The 10,997-nt window shown below is 33.1% G+C and overlaps 1 protein-coding gene across 1 annotated transcript; it reads left to right on the forward strand.

Moving 5' to 3' along the window:
- The first annotated feature begins 4,551 nt into the window (after positions 1-4,551).
- Positions 4,552-7,990, forward strand: LOC141684029 (GTP-binding nuclear protein Ran-3). The gene is made up of 8 exons (XM_074488856.1): positions 4,552-4,698; positions 4,773-4,842; positions 5,482-5,538; positions 5,619-5,736; positions 6,625-6,714; positions 6,815-6,994; positions 7,087-7,164; positions 7,714-7,990. The coding sequence occupies exons 1-8, from the start codon at positions 4,696-4,698 to the stop codon at positions 7,781-7,783; spliced, it is 666 nt and encodes a 221-aa protein (XP_074344957.1). The 5' UTR covers positions 4,552-4,695; the 3' UTR covers positions 7,784-7,990.
- Positions 7,991-10,997: the final 3,007 nt, after the last annotated feature.

Here is a 10,997-nt window from a genome sequence, read left to right on the forward strand (position 1 = left end):
TCCATGCCCTCTGTGGCACATGAAGAATTCAAGATAGATCCATCCAAGAATTTACATGGTGAACCTATCATTCTAAAGGATGAGCCAATAGACTGGGATAGTCTACCAATTCCTGAACTCAATCTACCTAATTTCATGAAGCCAAAGAAGACAAAGACCAGGGCAGTCAAGAAAGTGAAGCCCTCAACTCTCAGATCCAATTCCCTAACCAAAGCTCAAACCAAGGTCAACAAGGGAGATATCATGTATATTTGTGACATCAAGAAATTCTCTAATCTAAACCTCTATCTGGATGATCTGGAAGAAGTTAGAGGGATTGATGCTTACAGGAATCTACCTGAAAGGATAGTATTCAAGTACAAGGGAGGAAAAGAGATACCATGGCCACTTCACAGGATTTTTCAAGAGAGCCAATCTGTACTGATAAAAGTTTATTCATCCTTCAAAAAGAATTTTGGATTCAATGTGACAGCTAGAAGATTAGTTCCAAAGAAGATTGAAGAACTGGGGAGTATTAGAGTCAAAGATGCACTCCCAAAGACTTTAACTATTTCTTACACAGGAAATAGAGTGCATCTAAGGCCTTACTGGCTAATGAAATTTATGGATGATAAGGGAGTTAGAAGATTCTTCAGATTAGAAGACCAGTTGAGCATCTCTAGCAATGAGACTCTTCTGGAAATGCAAGGAATGCTAGATCTTTCAGAATCTGCTGAACTTGAATTCCACAGACAACTCCAAAATCAGATAGAAGAAAACAACAGCAAGCTTGGGAAGAAATCCAGACAATCAAGGAAATAGATCAATCGGCTCAGACTAGAGGAGCACCTTGAAAATGATTGTGAGTAAATCTTTATACGCTTTGTCTTGTAAATTTTTCAGTAACTAATGCAGCACTTTTTAGATTTATCTACTACTTTTTAAATCTGTATTTTTAGAGTATTTTGTTATCATCAAGTTTATCTTAATTTATGGCTACAATTCTAGTAGACATAAATTGGGGGAGATTGTTGGGAATATGTTGTGAACTTGATGATTACATTAACAAAACACCTTAGTAGATTCAACTTAGTGAAAAATGTAGCACTCGACGGATGATCAAATATAGTCCCGACGGATGACTCAATATAGTCCCGACGGATGATGATTTGACATCCATCGAGTGAGTAGCTTATGTAACAATAAGTCATGTAGCACATTTCTGCAAACACCTTTGTATAGATTCTGTAGTAGCATATAAGTCATGTTGACTTTAATTAGATATGCAGAATAGGTTGATTAATTATAAATAAAAGATGTCTTGTAATTCTGCATAAGTGAAATGAAGTCAAGTGTCAAATAGCTACCCGACAGATGATCAATTCAAACATCTGTTGACAGTGACAATACAGTCACATGCGTCGAGTGTTTGCAAAAGGAATGTGGTAGCCTATTCAGCTGGGTTTTTGAGAACAAAGAAGCATTACCATTTCCATGCTATTATGAAGATATTCAAAGATGCTGGAATAGAGTAGTGAAACAACATGGTATTAGACTTGATAGGTTTTGTTTTATTATCTTGTCTTATTACTATGTAATCTTGGTAATATATAAACCAAGAGTAGCAAGTAGAACAACGAGAAGACTAAGCAAATACATTCTCAGAGAAACAATTATAAGCTGTATCCTGTAGCATTTCTCTGTAAGTTTAGTTGTTCATATTTGTAAGCAGCTGTGAGCTATTCAACCTTCACAGGGTTCTCTTGATATATATATATATATATATATATGGTGGATACATTCAAATCCACCAGAAAGTTTTTAAAGACTTGTATTTTTAATTACTTGTGTTTTGATTTATTTAACTCCTCATTCCGCATTTTGCAAATCAAACACTTATATATTATTAAGTTAGAACCATTTTTCTTTAATCTCAAAAGTAGCTAGAATTACATTTAACCCCCCCTTCTGTAATTCTTGTTGTATTGTTAGGGACTAACAATATGCTCTAATAATATTAATGTCGCAGAATGACAACCTCAAGATACTACTATGTCTAAAGAACGCCTGAAGCATGATAGGTAAGTTGGTTCCATATCTTATACAAGAAAAAAAATGAAAAGGAGCAATAATTGATGATGGTTTTTGAAGGATCTCAGGAAGAGGTTATAGACATGACAAATTAGAGAGAATAAAAGTAATGAAAAACATTGAGATCTTGATATATTATGTCTTGTACAAAATAAAGTGGAACCATTAATCGAATCGACGTCGATAATATTTATAGAACTTGAGGTTATTGGTAATAATGAGGATCATGAAGCAGAATCTGTTAGAAAATATTGACAAAATTGGCCAAAGAATAAAGGGTATAATTGAGGCAATTATAAAAGAAAATTTATTTGGACCGGTAGTTCTTTTACACCTAAAGTTATGCAAATAGTGTGCCCTATGAATCATTTTCTCTTAAAAATAGAAAAAAATTCTTTTTGAAACTGCAGTTCACACACCTATAGGTGTCAAGTCAGTGGAATATAGATGGTTATTTGCGTGAAACAAAATAAAATTTATGAATGTAAAGCTCAGATAATCGTAGATGACCTTGTATAGGTTATGAAGAGAAATAGTATCTTGTGGTGGATACGATTATTTGATTGTTAAATAATCTCATCATATGTGAATATTTTAATTTAAGTTCTATATATGACCCACTTGACAATAATTATATCAGAAGGATCTTAACTGCCGGAAACAGTCCAATAAATTATGGAGAACGTACCTCAAATGAAAAAAGGGGTATTTGGACCAGCAGTCCGACATAAATTACTAAGGACAACTCTTAAAAGTCTCTGGCCAGAGCAAATATAAACTAGAATGTGTTTCTAGTTGACATTGAATTGAGTTGCACCTCATAATAAAATACTCCATGCTATATTATGTGATAAAGTGTTTCTTGGTGTATATATTAAAAGGAATTTCTCTTGGATGAATAATGTATTATAAATACACGATAATACCTTAACTTTTGTCAACACTTGAAAGAAATTCTCGGTCCTGAAGTACCGTATCTAAGTAAACTAAAACATGTTTTATTATACATGATTTGACATAATTATAAATTTATTATTTAAAACAAGACTATGCTTTCGGTTAGTATTTATTGTTAAGGGATCGCTCGCTTTAAGGGCGTGTTAATCTTGAAGTTACAAAATGATAATTTTATTCAATCTCCACTAACCTATTCTATAAAGTTCTAACTAATTTTGCAGGCGGAAAGTGATAGGGAATCAAAAATTGAATAAATTATAGTGGAGATTTTCTTTTGCTATGAATTTAATTGCTACTGACATTTTTTTTAACGAGACATCATCACATGAAAAAAATGATGATTAAAGAAATCCAACAGATTTCTTCACAAAGGCATTTCCTACCACTTCATTCGAGAAACTAGTACACATGATCAGGATGTGCAGACTTCGAGATCTATGTTGATATTCATAGTCATGTCAAAATGAGGGGGAAATATAATACGCTCATTATTACATGTGCAACACATGTACTCTTTTTTTCTTCAAGGGTTTTTCCCACAAGGTTTTTCCTAGTAAGGTTTTAACGAGTCATGGTGTTCTTATGAGTCATCTAAGGGGGAGATAACACTAAACACATATCACCGAGGTTTTTCTTCACATATGAGCTTCAAGAAAATGGAGAAATTGAAGTTCAACAGATTCGCTCAAGAGACAATCTTGCAGATCTATTTACCAAGTCATTGCCACCAACCATTTATGAAAAATTGGTATACAAGATAGGGATGTGTCGGCTCAGAGACCTTAAATAAATTCTCAAAATCGATGTACTCTTTTCCTTTACTAGGATTTTTTTTCCCAAAAGGGTTTTTTCCTAGAAAGGTTTTAGCGAGGAACGATTATTGAAAATTGGAAATCCAAGGGGGAGTATTATAATATGGATGTCCTTAGAGTTTTCTAGAATAAAAAACTTTTGACTTTATAGTTTATAACTCTTGACTTTCTTGTTCATATAACTCTATGTCCTTTGGCCTTTCATATACCTTGTAACATCTATCTATTCACCTATAAATATGTGCTAAAGTTAAGCTTGCGTATAGACTTGAATAAATACAATATTTTAATCTTAATCTCTCTCTTTCTCACACATCTATTATATAATTATCATAATATATTTATAATATAATTCAAATATAAAATGGGTACTTTGATAATTGCAGTACTTTATTAAAAAATTATAAATTTTTCCATTAAAATATATTATGTCGAATAATTCTCCCAAATACTTATCTAGGTACATTTTTCTTTTCGGCATATATCGATAAATTAATAAAATATTAATTTATCAATTAAATAATATTTTGATTAATTAATAATTTTGACAATGAATTGAGGAGCATATTAATCTATGGAGGTTTACTTGCACTTGCAAGTATTGGAGTAATAATCGACGTGTGAAGAGTATTAGCTTAAAAAATAAGTCAAAGGGAAGTACGCGAGTTTGAAAAAAAGGGGAGTTGGGGAAGGGTGTGATCGGACGGTGGAGATATACTGCGTCGGATGAAAGCTAGCAAGATATAGAATTTGAACCTCCTATATATCCCCAAACCCAAACTAATATTTACACACATCCAACCCAACAACCACCCCTAATTCGAACCCTTGCTACCGTCCTCTCTCTACATAACTTATGGTCTCTCTCTCTCTCTCTCTCTCTCTGATTTATATTGTCAATAGCGATTAAGTCGATGAATGTTTGTGTTACAGGCTTTACCGAATCAGCAGACTGTTGATTATCCGAGCTTCAAGCTTGTCATTGTCGGCGATGGTGGAACAGGTATTATTCATTATATATTTTGTTTTCGATACAACTAATTGTTAATTCTGATCATTGTTGATGTTTATATTGATGTAATTGTAAATCTGTGAATTTGATTTTATATATGTGAAATCGTTTTAATCGGAGCTGATATATAATGTTTTGGCATCGTAAATGTTTGATTTTTTTTGTATAAGAGGGATGATTGGGGATGGAACGTTGTTGGTTTGAACAAATTCCAAAACTTTAAAATGAATTATAATGTAGCTGGATAGTTTGTTTATGGATAATTTCCGACTTTTATTTTTTATGGATTATAAATGATTATTATGTCTTTGGATATCTATGACATTATGTTTGGGTCTGTTACATGAGGTCTAGTAAACGGATTTTATAGCGTATTAGCTTGTAATGTTGGTGATATTGTTCTATTTAATTGATGAATCTTGTGTATGGTTTTTTAAGCAGTTAAGAAGGATACATGTTGATGGTAGAAAATATTTTAGTTGATATATTTTGTTGTTGTTCTTTTTAGTGGTTACAAGTTGTAATGTTTGTAGTGCAGTAAACTTAGTTGAAAAGAATTTCTTTGCTGTTTATTGTAAGTGGTTAGAAGGCATACTTGTTTCTAAATTTGACGTTTTCTGCACATTGTAGGGAAAACTACTTTCGTGAAGAGGCATCTTACTGGAGAATTCGAGAAGAAATATGAGCGTAAGTGTGAAGTACAGATATTCATTCAACGAGGAGCTCTTTTTTAGTGTTGTATTAATATCTGAGGATGTTAATTTCAGCAACCATTGGTGTTGAAGTCCATCCTTTGGATTTTTTCACCAACTGTGGAAAAATTCGATTTTATTGCTGGGACACAGCAGGGCAGGAGAAGTTTGGGGGCCTTAGGGATGGTTACTAGTAAGTTAATTGATTATATATTTCAACTTCTTTCTAAACTCTTGATACTGGTCAATTTTCTCATTGCTGTTCTGAATTCAGAATATTGTGTATTTACTGTTTATTCTTTTCCATGACCAACTAATATTATCTTTTATTAAGTAATGCTATTGTTTTTTGGAATTCTTAAGCAGATAATCTATGTTGTATATAATGATTATGATATTTTATTAATAGTTGGTTCTGTTCAATGTGTTTTTTTCTGTTCAGCTTATTTGAAAGTTCAGTAATTAATTTTAGTTTTGTTTTAATGAGTATACTAGGATATGAAATGTATGTTGCCCCTGAATATATGAATCATAGCATATTCTCTTCGTCACTACTAGAGTCATAATAATTTATTCCAATTTTTTTTTGTTGCCGATAAATATATGTAACCCTCGCTACTTATTCCTGCACAAAAGTAATTTTTTGTGTATGTTATTAATGTTATGGTATACCTGTTGCATTTTAAGTTCTTATAAATATACACCTGTTTATATGCATGTACTACTACTATCCTACTAGTGTAACCTTGATGGTAGTCTTTTCCTTTCTTTTAGCCCAAGGAGGCTGTTGAATCTTAATATGAGTGTGCTGTTTGTCCTTTTAATTGAATGAGACCACATTTTTTTGCGGAAGGGGTCATTCTGTTTTTGAGTGACTTTCCTTATGCAGTGTTGTTATACCAGGTTGTATCATGTGTGAGGAATCCAAGTCTCTATTTTCAGGCCTGGATTATTAGGCTAATGTATGGTTTACAAACTATATTGTTGTGGACGTATTGCATACATACATAACATACTTTAATATTGAAAATGCATTTCTCTTCAAGAACTGGGATGTTGATTTTATTTTTTTCATATGCAGCATTCATGGGCAGTGTGCCATCATCATGTTTGATGTAACGGCGAGGTTGACTTATAAGAATGTCCCAACGTGGCACCGAGATCTTTGCCGGTTTGTCAAAAATTCCTATCGTCTTTTATTTGTGTAGATTTCTCTTTTATATAGCTTAAGCGATTATATCTAATATTCTGTACTTTGTCTACCCCATCAGTGTCTGTGAGAATATTCCAATTGTACTTTGTGGGAACAAGGTTGATGTGAAGAACAGGCAAGTGAAAGCGAAGCAGGTCACATTCCATAGGAAGAAGAATCTGCAGTACTATGAGATATCTGCAAAGAGTAACTACAATTTTGAAAAGCCATATCTCTATCTTGCTAGAAAACTTGCAGGGTAAAGTGGCCATCTAATTATGTTCATGCTTGGTTTCTTCTAGGTGCAAGTCTGTTTATATACTAATATAAATACAATATGTGGTTGTGCAGGGATCCTAACTTGCACTTTGTGGAGTCTCCAGCGCTCGCTCCCCCAGAAGTACATATTGACATAGCCGCTCAGCAGCAGTAAGTTCTTTTTTTTTGGGGGGGGGGGGCGGGAACTTAAGTTATTATTAAGTGTTTTTTTTTTCTGTCTGTTTATATTAAATAACACAAATATTTGGAGTTCCATTTGCTATTTAGAATCTGTATTTTTCAATAAACTCGCCAAGACATTACCACCTTGGTAGTTAGACAATTTGACACCAGCCACAACAGGCTTTCCTTCATTGGATTCATATCAGCATGATGAAAATTTGTTTCCTGACCTTTCAAGATGTGTTTGGTTGGATGAAGTTGCTGAAGTGAGAATATTATGAAATACAAATTACATATATAAGCATTCAAGCATGTTACTCCTTTTCGACATTCCATTTTTACAAATTTGAATAATAATACAATTATTTTGCAGATGAATGCTCTCACTTCATTACCTCCTTATATATCTCTATCATATCTCATCTTCAGAATTTTTCACTTCCTACTTTCACCTATGCTACAACAGAGATCTTATTTATGAATCTGTTATTCACTTCAATCTTTCTTACACATGGTGGTGATTGTACTTTTTTACAGGCATGAAGCAGAGCTTATTGCAGCTGCAAGTCAGCCTCTCCCTGATGATGATGATGATGCATTTGAGTAGAAGCTTAGCTTCTTGTTGGTGTCAGTGGTGCCACAGTTTTTATGCCAAGCCTTGTACCCCCAAAGTTTTTCTGAGATTTTGAGTGGCATGAGAGTTAAACATTAGGGATAAATTGTGTAATGTATTTAATTTGATTTGTCTTGTGGCCTTGTGGTTGATCAATTTAAAGTTTTTTTTAATGGATATCTTCTAGAATTATTATATGCTTGTTATTTTGTTCTTGTCTGGTCTAGGTCTCACAAATGAAAAATCTATCCTTTTTACCTATTCTCCAAATCGAAGTATTATGCTTGTCTGTTAAAAATTATGTTTTTAGGAGGCAGGGATGCTTACGAACATGATATGGCCCCGCTAATCTTTCTAGTACCTAAAAATATGTGTTAAGTTCGTTCCCGAAATCAAAGTATTAGAGGTCGGATTTAATTTGATAATATTTTAGATATGGTGCTTACTTGAAATTCTGCCGGGTCGTACTTTTAAATCGAATTTTAGGAAAGTCACTGGCCCGATCCGGTAATCCATTTATTCTATGGACATTTTATCTAGTAACTGTAAAGTTATTCAAATTATTTAATTGATTTAATTGAATATTATATTTATCAAATCATTACACTTAATTATTTATTATATTTATCAAATCATTACACTTAATTATTTTTTTCAGTTTATGTAGTATAATGAAAAAATACAATAGTTTAGGGAATTTATAAAATATACGATTTTTTATAAAATTATTTACGATTTTTACCCACTTGTGAAAAAATTTCAAAATTACTATTTTTTTCTAAAACTATTTAAAAAAATACGATGTTGCATTATAGGTTGCATTTATCTTAAATTGCGCAACTATTGTAGTTTGTATTACAGGCAACATTAAATGTTGAATGTTAGATTGCAAATTATGTTGCAAATGTGGTTATAAATTTGTTGAACGTATTTTCGTAATTTTTAAAAAAAATTTAAGTTGCAAAAGTGATTGCAAAATGATTCCAAATTTGCAAAACCTATTTTTACAAATATTTTTAAAAAATGATAATAATTTTGCAAAAAAATTTGTATAACTCGGGTATTCACAAAAAAACCCCTTAAATTTAAAAATATATACATATATATTATAAAAATATATAAAAATTGTTAAAAATTGACCAAAACTTTATAAATTTATGTTTATATGATCAATTATATGAGTAGTATATCATACACATTAATTAATATATTTCTAAATATAGTTTGACAGGTAATACGAGTCGGGTTCAGGTTAATTGGGTTGACCCGTAACCCGTCTTTTTTATCCGGGTCGATTTCGGGTCCGCCCGTATTTGACCCGACCCGTATAAGGACAATCCTAACACGTAAAATTCGTCGAGTTCGTGTCGGATTGTCGAGCCGTGTCCAATCTTGACAGTCATAATAGAAGTGAATTATTGCGCTTTTTGATAACTCACATCTATCCCCGGGATCATGTCATTCTCCTGCCCGGATTTAGATTCCATTCGTGCAAGAACTTGATTGTGTGTGGTTTGGCTGTGAGTGGGGTTCCTGCAAAACAGAACTAGAGGGGGTGGCGTACCTGCGGCACCCTTGACGTGAGAATGAGATAGGATACTGAAGATGAAGGGTAAAATAAGAACTACGTAAATATATAAGTGGTGTGTGTATAGCTGTGTAGGTGAGTAGAATGTAATATAGGCTTTCAAATAGGGTTTGGGGGTCTATACATCAAATATGGACCATTGAAAGGTTCTGGATCCTGGGCACCTGTACGCCCATGATGGGAGCACGTGTCCAGGTGTTCTCTGTCGCTGGAGTGTGTCGGGGCACGTTTGGCGTGTATCATATGTGTGTGGGAGTGTGTGTCCCATAATTAAGAAATATTCCTTGTACTCACAAACTAATAATTGAGAATAATATTTTGATGTGACAAGAAGTCCTAGGTCCATTGCCACCTGGAGTGACATTCTTGTAATTGGGCCCCAGACTCTTTTCCATTGGGCTTTTCAAGGGTTTATCTGGACCAATAATATAATGGCCTATCATTTTCCTCCCACATCCTTATGTTGGTTTACCGGATGGGGGAATAGAAATTAATTGAAATATTTTATCTTCTTTGATTTGTATTTGATGTTGAGTTTCCTTAATTACTTAAAAGAATATGGATTTTATTGATTTGTAGCCCCATAACTTCGGGGTCTAATGGAGATAGCACTTCGGAGTTCCTTGAATTACTTGGAAGAAAAAAATTGGTTTTTTTCTTTCATTCGTAGCCCGTAACCCCGAGAACTTATGAAGATATGACCTCGGAGTTGACTTGGTTAGTCATTTTGATTTGTATCCAAGGTTGCGTTCCTTGGATTACTTAGAAGAAAATTTTGGATTTTTTCTTTAATTTGTTTCCCCCAACTCCGGGGTCATATGAACATAAGACTTCAGAGTTGACTTAGGTAGTCGTTTTTGGTTTGAATCCAAGGTTGGATTACTTGAATTACTTAAAAAAATTCGATATTGTGTCAAATTGTTAGATATTGAATGCAGCACATAGGGGGGGGGTGAATGTGTTTCTTGCATTTTTGGCCTTTTTAAATTTGTTTGGATATTGTGTGAACAAAGCAGTTTATATTTTCAGAGATATTGTGTTAGAGAAAATAAATCAACAAGCACAGTATTTCAAAACTCACTTGATTTGTATTAATTAAGTTTGTCTTGCTACAAATTCCGGGTTCTTAAGACAATAACAATATAGCTTCTATCTTGAGAGAATACAAGAAAAATTGATCTGTTTTATTACATGTTAACTAAAGACCAGTGTATGCTTTATAGAATAACAACACTGGTTTATAAGACTTGCACTAAAATATACTAAATTACTTTCTAAAGCAACCTTTTTCTATTTCCATTTCTAGCTTAGCAAATTTGTGCAGAATCTTGCAGGTCTGTGACCATCCTTTGTCCAGTTAATCTTGGCCATTGATCTTGTATTCTTTCAGCGATTTTGTAGACTTTTCAATCTAGTTGATAGATTGTTTGTTGACTGATAATCTTGAATATTTAACATTTCTGCATTCTGTACTTGAGAGGCATGTTGAGATCTCCAATTTGTTCTATAGAGAAGTGACATCTCGATAAGTATAATGACTTATTGAGATCTATGAGTTCTCTATAGGTATACTTCACATGTCGAGGTCTCTAGATCCTTGCATGTGAAATGACTTGTCGA

The sequence above is a fragment of the Apium graveolens genome, chromosome 9 (genome assembly GCF_009905375.1).
Source record: "Apium graveolens cultivar Ventura chromosome 9, ASM990537v1, whole genome shotgun sequence".
NCBI lineage: Eukaryota > Viridiplantae > Streptophyta > Magnoliopsida > Apiales > Apiaceae > Apium > Apium graveolens.